Genomic DNA, 22,677 nt, shown 5'->3' on the forward strand with positions numbered 1-22,677 from the left:
TCCGAGTTCCATCTTTCAGAGGGTACTCAAGCGTTCTAAGTTAAAGAAGTGAAGAACACGATTCATTCATTTCTCAGTCCGTCTTTTAAACCGGGGCAGACGTCCACCCCTGACCTCAGGCGGTGTTAGTCTTCATGGAGGAGTCCTGACCAGCCAACACAGGACTAGAGACACATGGAGAGTCTCAACGTCTCAGAGCTTCACTGAGCTCCTGAGGTACTGCTGTGATGCCGTTTTAAAAAGAAAAGAAAGAACTGTGATGGAAGCATCACTTTTCTGCTGACGACCTCAGCTACACATATTCAGAAGCTGTTGCAGCGTTTAAAGGTCCTCCCTCAGCATCGAGTGTCTGACTAATGAATGAATCAGGTGTGATGACAGCGCAGGCACAGAAACAGAGACGACAACACAACGGCTGCTGACATGAGAAGTCAGTCTGTCAGACCTGTTTAGACCTCCTGACGGTCGGATCAGAGTGAGCAGGCAGCAGACACGGTGTGACGAGAACCAGTCAACCGTGGACCATCACGTCTGAGTGTGTGTGTGTGTGTGTGTGTGTGTGTGTGTGTAAAGACCTCTCTGTTTCTAATTAGAGTCTGATGTTCAAGGTCAAACTCGCTGCGTGCAGGTAACGCTGTTTACACTGATCACTACGGCTCACATGTGTGTGTGTGTGTGTGTGTGTGTGTGTGTGTGTGTGTGTGCGCATGTCGACAGGAAATGAAAACAGTGATGAAGTGTGTGTGTCGGAGAGGAAACTCTGTTTAATTAGTGCTCCTCAGAGAGCAATCAGACTGACCGGGCTGCAACAACAGATTACACCAACCAGCAGGGAGGGGGGGGGGGGGAGAGAGAGAGAGAGAGAGAGAGAGAGAGAGATACAGCGAGAGAGAAGAGTTGAGAAATTGAGAAAACACAAAAGCTCTGCAGGAGATCGTTACCTCAACTGTCCATAACTTCAGTTAATCAAGTTTTGTTGAAGTAATAATAAAAATAAAAATCTGACATTATTTAAAAACACTAGAACATGCATTCACACAGAGCACACGTACTGTGGACATGTTCCCAAGAACACAGGTCACATGTGCTGCTTCTAGTTAAAACATGATTATTAGAATAAAGGTGCTGTGAAACATGTGAACCAGAGAGAGCGTCTACAGATCACCGTGCTTCACTATCCTGCTCATACATAAATCACCACAGGGTTTCTACCAATGCACGGAAAACGCCTGGAGACACGAGGCTCCTAATAACGGATGATGGACTGTCTTCTGGACAGCAGATTAGTGGATTAAAAGGAGTGTGTGTGTGTGTGTGTGTGTGTGTGTTTATCGATGGGAAGTCCAGGAGTAGCTGAAGGCCAGCTGAGGAGCGATAGCCTTCTATAATTAACTCCGTTATCTAGCTGCTCATCGCTAATGGCTAACGCGGGCAAATGATTGAAGCGCAGAATTGTCAAGAGAAGAGAGAAACGACGGAGAGAATAAAATCTGCAGATGAAAAGAAGAAGAGAGAGAGAGAAAGGTAAGGAAGAAGAGAAGGCCAGCTAGGAAATGAGGAGAGGAAAGAAGTGAAAAGGAGCGAGAGGAGGAGGCGAAGCCGGGAAGAGGTGAGAAAAGAAAGAATGCACAGAAGATGAGAGGGAGGTGAATAACGAGGTGGAGACGGGAACAGAACACCGGAGAGGACGAGGACAGCTTTACCTTGACGGTCATCTCCGCCACGAAGATGGCCGTAAAGACGTAGTTGGAAACTGTGAGAAACAGCCTTTCCTGTAACCGAAGGAGAGGAATGAAAAGCGTTTAAAGGACCGGAGAAAAGAGGAGAAGAAGAGCAGAGGGATTGACTGCTGGACGTGTGTTTACTCAGAAGCTTCATAGCGGGACATGGGACTACACTGGTCACTGTGTTTGCTGTTAAATCACAGTTAGATCTTTGAGAGAGCTGCTTTGAAGAAGAGCTCAGAGCAGCGACGGTTGAATCACTAATCAACTCATTAATCGCTTGTTTCTAAATCATTTGTAGGATTCATTAAAGCTCATGCATTGGGCTGAAGTGATGGACTCCAGCCTCCAACAACAAAACCTCAATCATGATAAAAGAAGAAGAATTCCTCAAAGGTTTGACAGATAAAGAGATGTACTGACAGAAGCGTCTCCTCAGTCATTAAAGGATTCAAATCAGACTTCTCCTCTCAGGGCTTCCGTATGTTTCCAATAAAACACGTTGGAAAGTGGTCATTATTACATTATTACAAGCAGAATCATCATTACTGAGTCTCTTCTCATATCAAACTGGTTTGAGGCAGTTTGATATGATGTGGTGGAAGAGGAAGTTTCTGTCAATTCAAAACTAAATCCTCTTTAAAGTTGTGTGTGAGACCAATAGTTGAATGATAAGTGGTACGGAGGAAACACAGCTCTCACCAGACTGCCTTGCAGTATCTTGGGTCTCTCCAGAGCCACCGTGATGCAGTTGAGAAAGATGAAGGACAGGACCACGTAGTCAAAGAGCTTATGGGCGATGATGGACTGGCAGAGCAGTCTGAACCTGAGCGGAGACAAAGAGGGGGAGGAAGAGGAAGACACCATTTAATCATCTTTAAGATACCTCAAAATACACCTGAGTTCACATCATGAGGACTCTGGTGGACCAGAGGAGGAGGACTCTGTGTTTACTTCATGACTCTTTGTTTTTCTCTCACTTCTCTGAAGGCTTCCGTATGTTTACAATGAGACGCATTAGAATCACTTTCACCAGCCCAGGACTAACAGCACTAACAGCAGAACGGACTGTACCATCTGTGCTGTGGATGGATCGGGCCCTCTAGCACCACCCGGCACACAGTACATGTCCTGTGTATCCATACATCTGTAGAGACTCTGAATCTTTAATATCCTCAGGCACCTGCAGTGTGCCAGTTGAGTCAGTGAGAGCTCAGCCTCACACGTCTCATCTCCTCTGGCAGCTACATCAGCTGCTGCTCTCTGGGGGGAACAGAATCAATGTGCCAACCTGAATGCTTTTTCTCTAGATCTGGCAAACCCTTGTCACTTTAACTATCGATTCAGATCTGGCAACCCCCCCCCCCCCCCATTTTCGATCGTGACCGGCGGCATCGGCACTTTATCCCCGAGTCACAACTTCTGCCGTCGGCTTGTTTGTAAATTCTGCTTGGACGCACTTGTTAGAGCAAAAAGCACACTGAGGCATAAGTGCGGCACATATGCTCACACGCTCCCACGTGCACATATGCAAAGTCATCCGCTGTGGCCTGACGCTGCAGAGCGAACACACACACACACACACACACACACACACACACACACACACACACACACACACACACACACACACACACACACACACACACACACACACACACACACACACACACACACACACACACACACACACACACACACACACACACACACACACGGCCCTCGCTTGACAGATGGCACCTGCCAGGATGCCAAAACACAGCCCTGGGGCCCGGCTTCCCCCTTAAGTGGCTATCAGCACGCAGGGAATCGGGTGAGTGAGCGAGCGGATGACTGAGTGATCTTTCCTCCATGTTGCTTTCAGGGGCCTCTCTACCAGCGATGCATGTGGGAGGCTGGGAGAAAACGTAATGACACAGACAAACACAACTTGGGGCCCGGAGTCAATAACATCGTCTAGAGAGAAGAAGAAGAAGAAGAAATAAACGGCGTGGAGGAAACGCACAGCGACATCACTCCAACGAGCCGCTTTCAGACAAATGGTTCGGTTATGCGGCTCGTTGTTCATCCACGTTATCGGGACGTTAGCTAACATTTGCTTTTGCTCGTCGACTCATCTCTCCACGCGTCAGCGCTGAACAAACACAGTCGGTAGAATCTAATATCTAAAGTGCTGACGCATCCAGAGAGACGCTTCCTGCTTTGTTGCACATGTTTGGTTCCGATCAGTTCCCACTGACCAATGTCAAGCGGTTTTAAAATAAAGGTCACTGTGTTTTACACATCACGTGTTTTATTGGAGAGACTTCCCAATAAGCTGGAAGTGGCATAGTGGCAAGTGGAACAGGAAGTGACCATATCTGGACTGAGGAGGAGTGACGTAGAGACGGCGTATACGTCTGTGGTGTCGACCTGTCAATCACTGTGTAGCCCCGCCCTAAAGCATCCCCTGCTTTATGGTCTGTTTGACTCTAAATGGACCATAATGTACTAAATGAACATCATGCTGTATTGAAGAAGACTTGAAACTATAGATTGAGACCATAAACTCATGTTTACAATGTTTACTGAGGTAATAAATCAAGAGAGAAGTAGAGTCATTTTCTCATAGACTTCTATACAACCAGAGGAGTCGCCCCCTGGTGGACACTAGAGAGAATGCAGGTTTTTAAGAGACTTCCGCATCGGCTCCACTCTGCAGAACCGGAGGTTGCCGTCTGTCCAAAACTCCACTAACCTGCTCCATCAGCACTGTGTGGGTGTGGTTGATCAGGTTTGATTGACAGCAGTCTAACCCAGTTAATGTTTGACAGCGTAACTCTAGAAGGCTTCGGTTCCACTCACTTGTTCTGAGGGGAGAACATGTAGACGGACCACTGCTCTCTGGTTTCACACCAGTCCGGCTTGTACACCTCCATCATCTTCTGGACGCGGAAGCACAGACTCTGGAGGAGAGAGGAACCGAGATGAGAAGATGATCTAAAGGCTATTAAATTATTGAATTTGTTTCAGGCAAGCTTGGGAATCTCATAAAGTGACTGCAAAGAGGTTAGGTAAACCAATACTGCTGCCTCGTCTGTACCCCAACTGCCACAATGATTAGGATTTATGTTTCATTTTGTTTTTCAATATCATCTCGTCAATCCGTGGAGCTATAAAGAATAAAATATACAGCAATAACACACTACGATGGCACCGTATCATCTCGAGAGGTGATGATCATTCATGTGTCCGTGCCACTCACATAATCCGTCTCTTCGTCGAGGTCTGCTCTGTCCTTGCGTGCGTTGACTTGAGGGAAAACCTCCGCCATCAGCTGAGTGTGGGGACCCGGTGTCTTGCCGTTACAATCCCGGTGGTCCGCTCCTAAACCCGACCCCCCGGTGATGGATCCCCCTGCCCCGGACCCACTCCTCCTCCCTGGGTCTGGTTGGACTGGGGGTGGGCCCGGCGGCTGCCCGCCCGACGCCCGAAGCAGCTCCGGGTGGTCCAGGGAAAGAGCCCGTCGATCCCTCCTGGCAGCGAAGTGTCTGGAGAGGAGCAGCGGGGGCGGAGGCGGGTGATGAGGGTGATGGGAGTGGGGCGGGTGGGACAGAAGGGACTCCTGCTCGGCAGCGTAGGTGTAGGAGTAGGGGGAGCGGGTGCCGTGCACACGCAGGCTGCCTCCCACCAGAGGAGCTCCACCAAACCCGTAGCTCCTCCGGCCCAGACTGTTGGAGCTAGACCTGCACGACATGTTTAACATTCATGAACAAGTATCCATGAGAAGGTACTCGATACTTCCTGCATACTACGAGTTTAGTCATGAAGCTAATAAAAGCACAAAGGTTTGATGTTTCCATGTCGGGGATTAAGGCTTGATGGCGGTATTAAGAATCACATCATTGCTGAAAGTAAATCTAATCGTGTACCTGCGGCTCCATGTGGACTGTGGGAGGAAAGGGCGCCCCCAGTTGTGGTAGTTGGGACTGCGGGCATGGCGCTAGAATAAACACACAGCAGTTTAGGGTTTAACATCAGTTTGCATCCAGTAAAAAAAAGATTTGTAAAGTTACTCCACATTTTGTGCGTTTTCTTATGAAAACCAAACAAATGACATAAACTGAGCCTTTCAAAGCAGACTGCAGTGCACTCAGGCGGCTGTCCCCTGAGTGCCGGTTCCACTTTGAGGAACGTAACCGGTTCTGTTTGTGTTCCGCATGTCTAACCCTCTCCGCATGACGGATCCTAATTATGGGTTTTACCCTTGGAAGCCTTACGTGTCAAAAGCTGGAGTTTGATGCCGTTTTCCAGACGCATCGGTCTCTATAGAAACTGCAGTGAAGCACGCACGCTAGCTGATAAGCAACACCTCTGTCCATACAGGACATCGCTCAAGAGGGCGGCTGTGTATATTACTGTCAAGACTATTTGTTCCGCACTCTATAAGACACACCAGAGACGAGACTTGGTAGTGATGTACTGTACATTCTGTAGTCGGGCTGTAAATGAAACTTCTTCTGACAGGAAATGCAACCGTTTAATGCAATGATAACTTGATTCAATACAACCATTGACGTTCAGTTTATCTCCAGATGTAGAGTACACCTCTGCATCAATGCAATGTGTTACTATTTTCTTTCCAGTCGGTGAATCTTGCTCATTGTGTTACACATTTTATTGATTTCTGTCTCGCTACACTTTTGCCGCCGAGCTGAAAAGAAATGATTGGTTACGTGGTCAATAAAGTGAAGTGCAGTGAAGGGAACATTGTGCAACCCTTACCCAATTTCTCTATTTTCTAATAATATGTCTAATCCATATTAGGTCACACAACAGTCTCTATATCTAAGCAAATACATCAGCTTTAAGTTTCCAATTCTTCAAGCATCGTTATCTACATTTCATCAGACGTGTGGACGAGTAACCCGAACAAAGCAGCACACCCGTTACGCTGATGCAATTTTGATTGTGCCGCAACACAACGGAGCAATTTATCCCTCGCCCCGAGTTCCATCTGAGTCCAATCAACAGTGGCTGAATAAAAACAAACAAACCAGCCAACAGACAGATGCAGCTGATTCATAACTTAAACATTGTGATTTTCATCAAAGAGGACCAAAACGCTCATCAGAGCTTCAGATAAAACTGAACTTTCTCCTCGACTCGGTTATTATCTCAGTACTTTCTCTCCGAGTGATGTAACCGGTGCCTTCCGATGTAAATGAACTGCGAGGGAAGAGGAGGAGACTTCACGGTGGAGTGGACGCTCCACACCCACAGTGTTTAACATCATAACCTCTGGTTTGTCACTCCCCTCCGTCGTCCAATCGCGGCTCTCATCGCCAGCCCCTCTCTTCTGTCTTTCCCTCCTCTCTACTTCTCTCACTTTCTCTGCCGTTGAACAGAAGAGCGGGAACAGTCAATTAATACCAGCTGCCATGGCAACTGGATGCTGAGCCCAAAACCTTGAAGACAGGTTTGTGTTTTTCGGGTCAGTGGGCTCGACACCGGGGCATTCCCACCGAGTGTGTGTGTGTTCTTACAACCCGCTTCATACGCACATGTATGCTACTGAATGTGTTGTGTTGTTGACGACGTGGTGCAGCGATTAGCACCAGGCTGGCTGTACGGCAGCTGCAGTGTGTAGCTAACGTAGCTAAATACGGCCCGGAGCGGATACTATGAGCTGATTCATCCAGACTATAGGGCCGATCTGGCTGACAAATTGACTAGTTTTCTGTTTGCAAATTACTTTATCAGCTAACGTTTCGTTAACAACCAACACCGGATCCATGCAACGTCGCTAAGTTACAGCTAGCTGGCTCGCTAACAATATCTCTAGCAAAATACTATGACAGCCACCCGGGTGACCCATGATACTAGCTAGTGTGTTATATCCTATGCCAGTTTAGTCTGGATCTCTTTAAAGCTGAACATGATTCATAAAGCACTGAATAAAATGGTTACATGTAAGTATACATGACTTGAGAACAGTGCATGTCCGTGGATGCGAGTATGGCTGAGTACCAGAGAGAGGGAGCGTCTCTCCAGGCTGCCCTTGCCCAGGCTCATCACGCTGCTCTTCCTGGACTCTATGGTGAAGCTCCGCCTCTCTGAGGAGTAGGAACTCCTGGGCCCCGAAAGGGCCCCCAGCTCCAGGTGGCCGTTGGGCGTCAGCGTGCAGATCCGTGGGTCTGGAGGTAGATGAACAAAAAAAGAGCAGGTAAAATAGTGCTCTTGTTGTTTTTGTGTGCCATCCATCCAAAGCATGTTGCCAACTACCCAACGACCCATCATGCAGCTCAACCACTTTCTATCGAGCTTTGATTTCCTACAATTTCCAGAATGACATTTGACAACTGGAGGACCAATGTCAAGCTTTGGAAGAACTTCTACTTGTTGTGTTACAAACGGGCAACAACTGCATTTGGTTGTGCATCCCTGTGTTGCATAAATGACGATAAATGATCCTTGAATCCTTGAAATAAATGTGTAAATCACAAACTCCAGAGCGCTTCAGAGAGCTGTCAGACTGGAGTCAGTTTTAAAACAATGCTTTGCATTCTGCTCCTTTGAGGCTCCCGTCAGAGTGTTCCTTGAAATGGTCGGGATGATGATGCCACGATCCGCCTCATGGCTGAAGTTACACGGAGAGAAAGTGGAATATTAACCTCGGCTCACTTCTTAAGCCTCTTAAGATAAAAAAGGGATGAAAATATATTTCAAAAATGTAGAGCGAAGGAGAGAGTAAAACCTCGCTGTGTAAAGAGGGCATACATTAAAACACATAGTTGTATTACCGTCCATATGTGGACCGACTGCAGAGTTTCATCCTTGGCTTCCTGACTGCACTGCAGAGATCTCACCTCCTCTGCAGCAGCAGCACATTCTACAGTGCACAGACTCCCCCGGCCTCTGAGCTGCTGTTTAATCCTCTCTGAAGTGCTCTGAACGGGCTCATCGTGAGCTCTGGGTAGAGATACAGCTCATTCATACTTTTTGGTATTTTGGGGGTTGAGCTCATGAATAAGCCCTCAGTGGAAAACAAAAGACTACCGGCTTAAATGTGAGACGCAGGCAGATTGTTGGGCGTGTTGTTCAGTTTTGACATGAATGAGAAAGTCTGTGATTGTAACTGTGGCATTCATTAGTGGTGAATCAAAGTTCCAGAATCCATGGATCTGGTTTTAAAAATATTCAAACCACCAATTTAGACTAATCGCCCTAAAACAAAGTTAACTTTTGCAAAATGTGCTTTTAATTGTTGGATGAAGTTGAAGCTGCTTGACTTCCTCTCGGATCAATGTTCTTCATATATGTTCACATTCTATGTATGATTTAGTCTCTCTTTTTATGGTTCTGACATATTTATGTTTCATTTTTGTGAAAGAACTCTTTGCTGTACATTAGCTTGGCGAATATAATTCTGATTTTAAAATCACGTTGGATTTATTATGTCACACGTTATCTTTCACTGATGGCTAAAGCAAGAAAAAATAAATACTGTAATTATAGTGTGAGGAGAAAAATGTTTTTATTAAATTTTGCTTTTTAGAAATACATTTGAAATATCAAGAATTAAGTTGAACTCTCGAGAATAAAGTCAAAGTTTTATTTAACCTCAAAAGTTTGATGTTTAAACTCAACATTTTCGTCTTTATTCTCAAAGTGATGTGTCAACTTTATCGTCAACATTTTAACTTCATTCTCAACATCGCGACTTTATTCTAAAAATGCAAAATGCAAAATAAATTCCTCCCCTGAATCTGTTTTTCATGTCTGAACCTAATGAAAGATAAAAGATGCTCTTCCCCCCCGCTAACATGCCATCACCTCACCAGACAACTTTATGGAGTCGTGTTTCTCGCTCTCGTCAAAGTTGGATTCGTCATCCGAATAAGTGCGATTGGCATCACCCTGGAGACAGAAGGGGGGGGGGGGGGGGGATGGACGGATGGGGGAGAGAAAGATAAGAAAGGAAACAGGGAACTACAGCGGGCTCCTGCTCCCGGGGCTCTAAAGAGCACGGTAACAGATTTCACAGATCTGATCTGAATCTGGACCTCCGGCTCACTCTCACTGACGTATTTGAGGTTATCAGGTTGTGAAAACCCTCAAACTATAAACGCACGACTCCAGCAGCCCCACAGGGTTGGTTATGTCCAGTTGGGATTTCCTTTATGGGCTTCACGATGGGGAAATGTGGAGTAAACTGGCTCAGTGCTCCCTAGAGAGCAGCTAGCAGACACAGTGTGGATGAGCAGAAGACCTGCAGAGAGGATGGAAGGCAGACGGACTGACGGCTGTATTTAGATCAATCAAAAGCCTGGTGATTTGTGTCGGTGTTCCCCCTCCAACTCACACCAGCCGTGAATGTGGTAACGCTGCGATGCGTGTGTGAAAGAAAGAATCAGATGAGTAACTCAGCCGCAGCGTCATTTCTCCAATAACACATCTGCGAGTTTGACAGTTGACGGCAGATTGACGGCGTCGTCTTCCAGAGTGTTCCAGAGTGATGGACGGCTGCAGACATTACCCCGTGTGTGTGTTGGAAACACCATTGTCATGTTTTGCCTCAGATAAATATCATAATTGTAACAAATACTGTAATTATCATTTCTACAGAATTAAATAGATTTTATACTCTGTAAAATCTGTCTTTGCTCAATTCCCCTGTATACAGAATTACAGGAACATAATGAATACATGCCTTAACCTGCTCTGCTCTGGGTATACATATATATATTATATATATATAAGTTTCAGTACATGTGCTAACATTAGTAGTTGGATTTATTCTCAAAAGTTCAATGTGCATCTCGACATGTTCTCAAAATGATATTTTTATTTTATTCTCAACATAATGACTTTATTCTCAAAATGCAACAAAAAAAATAGAAAAACATTCATCTCATTTTATTTTCTTGTGCCTGGTACTAATATGGACGTTTAACATCCTTATCGACATTTTTACTTCATTCTTGACATTTCTTTTTTCCCACAATGCAAGAATAAACACCTTCCTCCTCTCATGTTTCAGTAACTAAACGCATGTCAGTCTGCTCAGCTCTGTGATTACGGTTGAGAGCAAGAGGCCGGGCTCATGTCAGCTGTGAAGGTCACTGCTGAAGGTCTCGTCTTTGAGAAACGCAGACAGACGGACGGACGCCAGCTGTCCACAGAGGACTTCATGCAGCGGGTGCTTTGAGACGAGCTAAACATAGAAGAGCTGTCAGAGTTTGAACGGTTCTAAAGCAATGAACAGGCCATTTCTAAAATAGCAGGAACTTGCCACTTGTTTGGAGTGACGGTGAAGTAAGAGCTTGTTGATTTCCTGCGGTTCCGCGGTTGCTGTTAGAGGGCAAAACATGCCGGAGATCATTTGAAATATGTCACCTCTCCTGATGCGGGTTGAACAAAAATAGCATTTTCAAAAGGTTAGTAATGAATACGATTAACCGACCTGGCCGGGGCACCTCAAGCACCGACACCTACGTTCAAATGTGGACGTCACTTTTATTATGAGAACGAGCTTTCGTACGACAGTTTGAAGCCACCAGAGGCGCCCTTACCTCTGCCTGAAAGCCTTCAACCAAGATGGCAACCAGCAGGTTGAACAGGACGTAGTTTCCAAAGGTCATGAGGGCCACGAAGTACAGAGCAGCTAGTGGGGAGGTGGCTGCCATTCCATTGTACAAAACCGTGTTCCAGTCCTCCTGGGTCAGAATCTGAGAAACATACACATATACATAGTACACAAGTACCACTTCAACACTTTCACTCAATATTAATACAGATGCAACATATTGACGTTTAAAGAAGGAGTTCCGTATAATCGTAGTTTTCTTCATATATTGTTTTGTGCATAGATTATTACAGGTTGGTGTAAAGGCGTTCAAATATGTCTGGAGATGAGAATAACAGGGACTAAAAAAAATTGGATTCACAACCAAGATGCAAAAGTTTACATCATTAAAGTTTCAGTTGGTCTTCAGGTTAAAGGGTGTAAAAAGATTTCTGCAAAGAAGAATCCAATTTTAAAGCGACAACAAGGAACTTTGAACTGAATGTAATACTGGCGCCACTATATGACCTACATAAGAAAACAAGACCATCAGCATTGAAGAGTGGTTATCTCTACATCGTCATGCTGGATATTCTTCATGCTTGTCATTAAATCGTATTCCCTGCGGCACCAGAAACCCCTTCGGTTCAGACTCCAGCAGCGGTTCGTCTGCGGCTGCAGGACCCGAAGATCACCGCTTGCTTCCTGGTGACCGACACCGACACCACAGTGCTGGAGGCCCAGGCCGTGTTGCTAGGCCTGCTGGTGGGAAGGGAGGCACGGGAGAACCAGAACCAGGACTAAGCGGGGCAGACTGTCAGACCCTGGTTCTCGAAAGGAAGACTGGCATGAAGCGGTGGCGCTCATGTAAACACTAACGCTTTTATCCACAGGGGGCGCCAGAATCAACACAAAAAGAAAGTTCCTTGTCGTGACTTTAAGAAATATGTGCAAGTCATCTGCATATATAGAGATACGGTCATACGGTGGAGCAGATATGCAGAGATGTGTGCAGTGTGTTTGTGTGCATTCTCATGCAAACAGTCATGTGTCCATTACCTGGAAAACAGTGACAATGGCCCAGAGCAGCGAGTCAAAGTTCTTCCTGTCTGGCACCGTGTCGCCGGTCTCCGTCTTGAGGCTGAACTTACAGCCAAAGATATGCATCCCCAAGATACTGCAACACAACAGCAGAGCCGCTGACGATGTTAACATAGTGTATACGCTGATGTGTCATGTGCTGCACCCAACCGATAATGAAATGGTTTAGCGTGATGATTATGAAAACCATTTTATAGAACTATCCATGGAGAGGCTTCGGATGGTGGAGGCTTTTCTTTTGCTCAGCTCGTTCATATTTTATAAACGCTGCCTTGTATACGCAGCTCTGTGGCTGTTTCTGCAAATGGGTTACAACAGAATTTCGTTGTGCATTCCTTCCTGAAAAGGAGGGAAACAAAGACAGAGAGGACTGCAGTCATTCATCCTCCACTGAAAGAACCTTTTCGTCCCTCAGAGTGCTGCCGTGATAGTGCTGCAGTGTCAGTGCTGCAGTGTCAGTGCTTCAGCATTTAGACATGTCCGCTTGTTATGTTACTGCAGCTCTTCAAGTGTCTGCATGTTAAATTCTAACCAGCTCTTCGAGTGTCTGCTCGTTATGTTTTGCTCAGGGTTAATAGCTGCCGTGGAACACTGCGACCTTCTGCTCTTCAATGGCAGCTTGTTGAGCAGGTGAGCAAAAAAAAAAAAGAAGAGAGGAGCCAGCACATGAAGAGGATGAAACAATTAAACACCTCCCTGAACAAAAACCTCCAAAAACCGGGCCCCTGGGATCATCTCCTACATGGGAGCAGAACACAGCGTCTCTTTGCAGCTGATTTGCATTTATTTGCAGTTGTCTTGATCTCTTTCTAGTCCTTTATGTTCCTTTGTGGTTATTTTTCTTTCCTGGTCGGTTCGTGTCTCTGCTCGTGACATTTTGCAGGTGTAGGCCAGGGGGCCCCTTAGACTTTGGGTCCTTGGACCTGTGCCCGGTAGTAATCCCTCCATGATGATCGGCATCACAAGGAGACAGAAAGATCTGCAGAACGTGTATCAGCTTACCTGAAGATGAAGATGAAGAGCATGAGGAGCATGCAGAAAGTGGCCACATTGTCCATGGTCTTCATGAGGACCACCAGCTGTCTCCTCAGAGCTGGCATGAACCTAACCAGCTTCAGCACCCTCAGCAGCCTGAAGGTCCTCAGGACAGACAAACCGCCGTCGGACTGGCCGACGATCTCGCACACGCTGAGAAGAGAAACATGGGACACATAGACAACCAAGCAACGTAAGAGAGATGAATCAATAAGCAAAGAGCTACATGGCCATCCAGCATCCTGACATCCTCACAATCCGCCTTGATTCTTATAACACTCAGTGCTTCATGCCCTGGATGTGGATTCTGAGGTGTGGATTCCTCCAATATGAATTCCTAATTCCACTAGAAGGGATCAGACTTTCATTGTTTTTTTTACAGGAGGTATTAACATTAATTAGTTTTCAAACTTCAGAAAGAATGAGTGGGTTTCTCTCAGCTGGAGAACAAGTACCTCCAACACACAGAAAATATTAAAACTTCTCTGACCTCATAATAAACTTTAAGAAAGACAAACTCAAGCATCAGATAATCCAGTGAAAGAGAAGCTTCAGTCGTGCTCATAATCACGCTGCTGGAAACAATATGAAGGTAGGATTCCTGGTTCAGCAATTAAGCCCCAATTAATACAGACGGGGCTGTCGTCAAACTCTCACCTTTGAATGAAACGTGCTGATTTCATTTTGATTTTGAGTTTATTGTTCGCAGCACAATAGCTGCTTATTATAAACGGTCATATAGATATCGTAAAGTCATTGGAGTAGATGTTAATCATGAGGCTCTTTAGCTCCTGATGCAAAAAGGAATCATCATTACTGAATTCATTCTCGGGAAACATGAGGACTAATTGGTTTATAATTGGTTTATCCCGTCCTGTAAGTGATTAATGTGTCTACTTAAGAGTTTACTTAAGTATTGCACACAATAAATCATGTGGCTGCCCATTGAAGCCGGCCGTGCCTACGTATACCAGGATGCATTTGGTGCGAGCTGTCTGTCATTGCCTCCGTGCTCCCCTCCACACGGACACTTCTGTTGGTCTTGACGGGCCGCTGCATTTATTTATTCACAAAGTGTGCGTTGACTTTCTTCACCGATAAATTCAAACCCAGAGTTCGCGTTCACTGAATATTTTCCATTTTTTTTCAACGATGACGGAAGAATCTGAAGGCCAATCCGTCGCTTTGAAGGGCCGGCGGCGTTGGAGCGCGTTCTGTAGGTACGGGGTCCTCGAGCGGTGCCGGTGCAGAAGGAGCGCATGATGTCTCAGTCCTCAGTCCAAAAATTCTAAATGCATTGAAATTCTAAATGCATTGAAAAAAATCCAAAATAGGTTTTCAGAACTTGACTCGTTCCGAAACCACTTTGTTTTCTTCACATCTGTATGAACACTTCTATTTTCACTAGCGGACCTCTTCTATAATGAAATACTGATTTATGTGAAAAAAGTCATTCAGACTTCAAAGCTAAAAGTATTTCCAGTGTTTCGGTCCAACGAGCTCATTTTGAGACATGTTGCATGAAGTGTTTTGGTGTTTTGAGTGGATGCATGTTGGCGATGCAGACCGTATGAAGAGTTTTGAAAACGGGGCTTCAGTATTGACCGCTGCTTGTTAGCAGACTGTGAGGCCTCTGTTCTGTTTGCTGCTGCAAATCACCACAGAACAAGGATCACAGAGGCTCTATCTCTTCCTCTGAGTGTTCATCATGAACACAGATCCTTTCAAGAAACGTGTCCTCTAATGGCGGTGCCTATCAAAAAGGCTCTCCTGAGCACATCCAAATAGCATCGGCTCTGCATTGGCGAAGACTGAATGGGGGGGGGGGGGCACTTTATAAGAGCGGCGCCTATGAACAGCCGAGGACATTCAGATAGATGAAGAGAGGGGAATTGGCGGCGGAGCGAGAGATAAGAAGACAGATGTAGAGATGTTCAATCGACGTGCATCTTCTGTGACGGGCTGCACATTTGATCTCGTTCAGTTTTAGTGGCTTTGATTTGTATTTGATCTCCGGGTTATAATGGGGATCACAGACAAGAGGAGCTCAGCCAGATGGAAACATCAAAGCCACAGCCGCTCACCTGGAGCTCCGGGCGCAGACAACAAAACGCTGAAAACCCGCCTGCTGCCGTCTGACGCTGCGGCATCCAAATACATTCAGGTGGTACATTTCAATCACGCAGAATGCAGATGACAACTTGACAAAGTAAAACATGAATAATTGAACAGCCTGGCAAAAACAAAACAAAAAGGTTATGCTGTACCTGAATAACATCAGTCAGTGTTTCACAAACATATTTTGTCCTCGTTTTTCCTGCCGGTCTACGGTCTGAGGACGTGTATAATTACCTTATGATGACAATGATTCCATCGAACACGTTGTAGGGGTTTCTCAGGTAGCTGAAGGAGCCGAACGCAGTGAGCTTGAGGATCATCTCCAGAGAGAACATGCTGGTGAAGACGATGTTGCAGATCTCCAGAACATTAGTGAGCTCGTCCGGCTGACGCAGCATAGCGACGGATAAAAAGAGAAGAGAAAGAAGAGACACGAGAGAAACGAAAGAGAGGGAAGGGAAGGGGAAGAAGAAAGTGAGTTAAAGCAGAAAAAAGAAAGTTTCCTTCTCTTGCATTCTGGGAGTTTGGCAAAATACAAACTCTGGCACTAGATGAGCAGCCACATTGTTATTAAAATGATGTATTATTGGTATAGTGCTAATCCCAATGCAGTTTTATATTTTATTATTTTGTGTATTTTGGTATTTTCACTGTTCATAGAGTGTAATACAAAAGTGTTTGAAATGTTCCTTATTTTACTAATGAAAATAGTTTACTAACACACTACCTCAGTCTCAAGCAGGAGGACTTTGTCCGTCGTTGACACTACTGTCTGTTCTACATGACTGAAGAGAAACGGATCCTTAAGCATTGGGTATCTCCCACTGTACTGACCATGACTCCTGTGTACTGTTACACCCCTAGCATGTTGGCATCAGGCGGCAACCTCCGGTTCTGCAGAGTGAAGCTGATGCTTCATGTGTTAAAGCTGCATTCTCTCTAGTGTCCACCAGGGGGCGACTCCTCTGGTTGTATAGAAGTCTATGAGAAAATGACTCTACTTCTCTCTTGATTTATTACCTCAGTAAACATTGTAAACATGAGTTTATGGTCTCAATCTCTAGTTTCAAGTCTTCTTCAATACAGCATGATGTTCATTTAGTACATTATGGTCCATTTAGAGTCACACAGACCATAAAGCAGGGGATGCTTTAGGGCGGGGCTACACGGTGATTGACAGGTCTCTATCAGAGACGTATACGGCGTGTCTACGTCACTCCTCCTCAGATATGGTCACTTCAAAACCACTACGTCCACTTCTATGCTTGGTGTGCATAGAGTTAGCTAACTTGGTAACATGTTGCATCGTAGCATGGCTACATCTGGCTTGCAGTGGTGCAGTGAGCATGCTGACAGGGTTTCCGTTGGGTGCTAAATTCACAGTCAACAGGTGTGTCATTAAAAAGACCGCGTCATGCTTTGAAGCAGACAACTACACAATATGAGAGATGACATGCAATGAAAGAGAAAGGGACACGAGGAGGACATTATCTGCAGGAACACAGTGGTCCCTTTTGCTCATTATCTCATGAACCCACAAACTACGAGCAGGCCTAGTCAATCAATACACACACACACACACACACACATCAACACACACACACACACACACACACATCCACAGCAGACCAGCAACCGCATTTCTGGCAAGAAAATGTGGAAGCTAAAGGAGCTCTCGCTTTCTCTCCATCTATCTATCGGTTCGTTCTTTCTTTTGCCTCCTCGTGGCTTTGTCTAGTTATCAGCAATTTTACTCACCGCGGATCGAATGCTCCAAATTGATTGGTGGAAAGGGCAAGGAGAAGGACAAAAGCTTTCTTTCTTTTTACTTCACACAACTACACACACACACACACACACACACACACATACACACACACACACACACGCACACACACAGGGCTAAATTTGGCACAATCACTATTCCACAGAGCTTCTCTGTAACTTCGGGCGATGACTCATCTGACATTTCACTGCCCCGAAATCAACGAGCGCTGTGTGTTGTTGCGTTTACATGTCTGTTTGTACTGCATGTACATTTATATGTGTGTGTGTGTGTGTGTGTGTGTGTGTGCTTGTCAGTACTAATGAGTGTTTAGCAGTGGGGGGGGGGGGACAGGCTAATGATGCGTGCCCACCAGTGTCGGTAACGATGTGACGGCTGGTCGCCGTCTGCAGACCAGCCGAACGGCGTCTGCAGCCTCTGGAGGTCCAGTCTCATTACTGCAGACCTGGGATCAGATCTAAAGACATGCGTGTGTTTGCCGGTCAGCTGATGTATGGAACCCAATAAGAAGAGAGGGTTGTTTACACTGAGGAACGCTTTGTGGAATGACCAACATACCTGTCTACCCATCTGTCTATCTACCTTCCTATCTACCTACCTGTCTATCTTACTTAGTTACTTGTCTACCTGTCCACCTACCTGTCTACCTACCTACGTGGTTGACTGGTACAGGTCTTACAGAGTGTCTGACTTTGACACCACGTCCGTGTCCTAACATCGGGGTAATGTAGGTTCCATTTAACCACGACTGTAATCTTTCCGAACCTCATTTTTGTTCCCTAAACTTCAACCTGAAGCACAGAGTGAGAGGATCAGAAAACACTCTAAATCATCTTCATGAAGGCTCACTGAGGGAAAGGTGATGATGAACCCTCTGTTGTTTGTGTAGAAACAGGACCTTCCTGTGATGGTCCCACACTAGCTCTGTCTTTGTTAGCCTTTCCACTTGTCAGATGCTCTTATCATCAGATGCACAGCGAGTCCGACCCCCGTTAGTGCAACCCCCCCCCCCCCCCACACTAACATTCCTGTGGTATAGAAAAGTCACAGCTGTGGTATCATGCATACGTTTCAGTAATGTGATCATGGAAATCATAACAAACCAAATTTGTTTGGTGTGCAGAGTGAAGAATGTCCTCAATAAGAGTCTGTTCGTGTTTCCACCAGCAGCCTGACTGCAGAGCGCCGCCTCGTTGAGGCTCGTCCTGCTGGCTGTTGATCCTGCAGTGATCCTCCGGTACGGTCGGAGGGTTGCATTCATTCACAACATTCATCTTACATGCAGGCTTTCAGAAGACATCCAACTGTTTCCTGTGGATTGATTCATTGTCCTCCAAAATCCAAAATTATGATTTTATTTTTGAATTTTCGCTTTTATTACCAAACACGCTGTGTTTCTTGATTTGCATGTGACAGCCACGTGGGTGTTCTTGAATATTGCTCCCGCGACATCAATCTGGTGATTTCCTTCGGTTTTAATCTTGACATTTTTGGCAAAAGAAAGACAATCGTTCAGCTGTGTCGTCTGATCTCTATCCATCCCTGTCAAATCTCCAAAGTGCCCATCACGCCGCTGCATTATTAATTTTCAAACAGCTGTTAAATTCTCTGAAGTGTCTCCTCACTCCAGCAATCCATCCTGTTCAATGGGGGGGGGGGGGGGGGGGGGGGGCTTGTATTTCAATAATGATGTCACTGTAGCAACAAATGTCCCCGATGTCATGAGTGTCTTCTAAGACAAAGACCCAAGAGTTGTGATCCTGTTTGTGATGTCAAACGACAGCGTTACGAGTCGCACCGATGGAACTCGTCTAGACTAAGACTTGATCTCCGTTCTATGGAAGGACTGTTAACGTCTACAACATGTTAACCTGTCAGAGCGGCTCGTTCCCTTTTAAAAACGTTTAATGTAATGATGTCAGTTTATTTCAAAAAGACACTTTGCATGTAATGAGAAGAGACACCCGTCCATGACACGTCCCACACTGATGATAGAGGGGAACTTGGAGCATCAGTGTCTTCTAGGAGACGTCTGAGAAGACGCCGACGTCTGAGAAGTCTGTATTTGACAAGTTGGGCGTGAGAACGTGTTGATTTGACAATTTATGTTCCAAATAACTAATGAACTGTTGAGGTTTTCAGTATTTTATATTGAATACAATATTCAAACATAAAATGAGAAAATGTAGAGAAAGTTTGTTGTTTGCTTTGTCATCGTTTCAATAAGACTATCTTATCATGTAGTTTAAGTAGTGTCAGCCTACATACCTACCTACCTATCTACCTGTCTACCAACCTATCTACCAACCTGTCTACCTACCTGTCTACCAACCTGTCTACCTACCTGTCTACCAACCTGTCTACCTACCTATCTACCAACCTATCTACCTACCTGTCTACCAACCTATCTACCTACCTGTCTACCAACCTATCTACCTACCTGTCTACCTACCTGTCTACCAACCTGTCTACCAACCTATCTACCTACCTGTCTACCAACCTATCTACCTACCTGTCTACCTACCTGTCTACCAACCTATCTACCTACCTGTCTACCAACCTATCTACCTACCTGTCTACCAACCTATCTACCTACCTGTCTACCTACCTGTCTACCAAGCTGTCTACCAACCTATCTACCTACCTATCTACCTACCTGTCTACCAACCTATCTACCTACCTGTCTACCAACCTATCTACCTACCTGTCTACCTACCTGTCTACCAACCTGTCTACCAACCTGTCTACCAACCTATCTACCTACCTGTCTACCAACCTATCTACCTACCTGTCTACCAACCTATCTACCTACCTATCTACCAACCTATCTACCTACCTGTCTACCTACCTGTCTACCTACCTATCTACCTACCTGTCTACCTACCTGTCTACCAACCTGTCTACCAACCTATCTACCTACCTATCTACCAACCTATCTACCTACCTATCTACCTACCTGTCTACCAACCTATCTACCTACCTATCTACCAACCTATCTACCTACCTGTCTACCTACCTGTCTACCTACCTATCTACCTACCTGTCTACCTACCTGTCTACCAACCTGTCTACCAACCTATCTACCTACCTATCTACCAACCTATCTACCTACCTGTCTACGTACCCGTCTAGTTTGTTTAGAAATAAAGTTACTTTCCAAACAATGTGTAGTTTCCTGCCGGTGGCTGTGATATCTATCAATCACACCGACTGAAGCCCAGAAGAAGTCGTTGTAAGAAGAGTTTGGCTGGTATCTGTTGTTCCCACAGCAACAGAAGCAGGGAGCACAGCTGCAGCAGGACAGGTGGACGAGGACCAGAGCGAGCGCCCCTGAGATGAGAGACGACCCACCACTGCGGCGGTGGCATGCGTATGTGGGCGATGGTATAGCGAGAAATATTGAGAGAAAGAAAAGCACAAACAGAAAGAGACAGGAAACGGGGGGAAATAAGCACAAGTTGGAAGATCGCTTGGAGATCTTGTCGAGTGTGATCAGAGCCAAAGGTGAGATAATGTCACCTACCAATATCAAACACATACCTATAGCAGGTATGTCTTTCCTATTGGCTGGGGATCACATTATACAGGCCTCATAGAGGAAGACGGAGGAACGGACGTGCGAGAAAGCGAGATGGATGTGCTGGAGAGAGAGAATATAGAGAGGTTTACACTGCGGAGGAGTGTGGACACTGAGTGACAGAGAGACACCAGAAGAAACGGTGGATTCACACACGGCTGTCCGTTCACTCTGAAATAGCTGTCGGCAGATAGAGAGAGCAGCTCCACGTGTTACTGAACCGACTGCTATCGATTCCCCCGTTCACAAATGTGCATTGTGAGCTCGCTAACTGGATAGCAATAAAACATACACACACACGAGTTAGATGAATAACTAGACGACAAATACAACATTCATTCTAACATCGTGACTGATGGATGAAACCTGCCTCCAAGCACTCGTAGATTACTCGTTCAACTAAAAGTTCTCATTATTTTCCACAAAGTGGGTCCAAAGAGTTGTTGACAGATGATGGCCGTGGGGAAATTAAAGCTGGTAATGTACTGTTAGTTTCATGTGTTTCTGTACATCCCGACAGAAATCAATTAATCAAATGTTCCGACTAATTAAATGGACAACCTACCTGTCTGTCTACATACCTACCTGTCTACCTGCACCACTCTGCCCGTCACAGCTCCCCACCAGAGTCCTCCAGAAGCTGCTACATCGGCAGCTGTCTGTACTAACAACAGCCATGTTTGCCGTTTACGTTGATCATTATATTTTGGGGGCGTGGCTTCAGAGCGAGGCCTGAAGCGAGGGAATGTCTTTGTTGCAGACTTGGGAGAATTTCTCCGTAGGTTTAGTGACGATTGGCTCCGGTGTTTCTCCAATAATACCGACCCCAGCATTAGTGTTTCACGGTTATAAGCCAACCAATCACATCTCAGCTAACAATCTTTAAAATATTGTTGTTTTATGATCATTCTCTCAGGTTACTTTGGTAGAATACATTCACTGAATCCGTTCAGTACGTCATGGTTTCTGTGCTGAAAACATTTGATTAACCTGATGGAGAGAGAATGAAAGGGAGAGAATAACAGAAGGTGGGGGGGGGAAGTGCGACATGAAGACCAAACTGATGCATTTAAAGCATGAACAGAGCTGCCGCTGCGTGTACCTGCTCGTGGTGCTCGATGCCCATGCTGATGGTGTTGATCAGGATGGCGATCATGATGCCTCGGTTGAAGTACTTGCTCTCCACGATTCCCCACAGCTTCGCCCTTATGCCGTGCCACAGCTCCTTGCATCGCTTCTGTGGACTGCAGCCCGCGTGGCCCTTCTCCTCCTTACTACTGTCCGTTTCCTCCACAGCTCCCTCGTCCGCTTCGTCTATTCCCGCACCGCGAGCCGGTCCCACGCCGTCGGTGAGCGACAGGGCCGTGGCGCACTGCGGGCAGCCGCCGGTGGTGTTGAGGGCCACGGGTGAGGCGTGGTCGGGTTTATTACGGTGGGGACAGGGTGGACCTGAAATGATGCAAACAGAGGGTGTTAAACAGGTCGGTGTTTCACGCATGCATCTGAATACTACCGTCAACTTCCACGGTTACACACCGCGCCTCATCGCTGCTCTCCTCTCGCGTCCTTCCCGCCCGTTGGCCTTCCTCTCCCTCGCCTCCCCTCTTCCTCTGCCGCGCCCGACGCCCCGGAAGCCGCGGGGTTTCCCCCGCAGGGCGTTGAAAAGGGTGACCGCTTGCCTCTTGGTCTTGCGCAGGATGTGGCAGACGAGCTGGAAGAGCGCCTCGTAGCAGTCGCCGGGTTCACTGGCCAGGGTGGAGGAGGACGAGCAGCGCGCTCGCTGCTCCTG

General features: G+C 46.1%; 1 protein-coding gene across 1 annotated transcript in view; it reads right to left on the minus strand.

Annotated features, from left to right (window-relative positions):
* The window catches only part of cacna1ib (calcium voltage-gated channel subunit alpha1 Ib), a 115,671-nt gene that overhangs the window by 36,802 nt on the left and 56,192 nt on the right, over nt 1–22,677 (minus strand). The window contains exons 8-20 of the mRNA XM_076082962.1: nt 22,425–22,677; nt 21,991–22,337; nt 15,760–15,911; nt 13,375–13,560; nt 12,331–12,448; nt 11,279–11,434; nt 9,545–9,623; nt 7,734–7,900; nt 5,636–5,706; nt 4,969–5,449; nt 4,569–4,669; nt 2,427–2,550; nt 1,704–1,772 (exon numbers count right to left, since the gene is read on the minus strand). The exon at nt 22,425–22,677 is cut by the window's right edge and continues 87 nt beyond it. Coding sequence (XP_075939077.1) covers nt 1,704–1,772; nt 2,427–2,550; nt 4,569–4,669; nt 4,969–5,449; nt 5,636–5,706; nt 7,734–7,900; nt 9,545–9,623; nt 11,279–11,434; nt 12,331–12,448; nt 13,375–13,560; nt 15,760–15,911; nt 21,991–22,337; nt 22,425–22,677 — 2,304 coding nt within the window. The remainder of the gene's footprint in view (nt 1–1,703; nt 1,773–2,426; nt 2,551–4,568; nt 4,670–4,968; nt 5,450–5,635; nt 5,707–7,733; nt 7,901–9,544; nt 9,624–11,278; nt 11,435–12,330; nt 12,449–13,374; nt 13,561–15,759; nt 15,912–21,990; nt 22,338–22,424) is intronic.

This window comes from Anarhichas minor, unplaced genomic scaffold (assembly GCF_050575085.1).
Source record: "Anarhichas minor isolate MPS153535 unplaced genomic scaffold, ASM5057508v1 ptg000114l, whole genome shotgun sequence".
NCBI classification, from domain to species: Eukaryota; Metazoa; Chordata; class Actinopteri; order Perciformes; family Anarhichadidae; genus Anarhichas; species Anarhichas minor.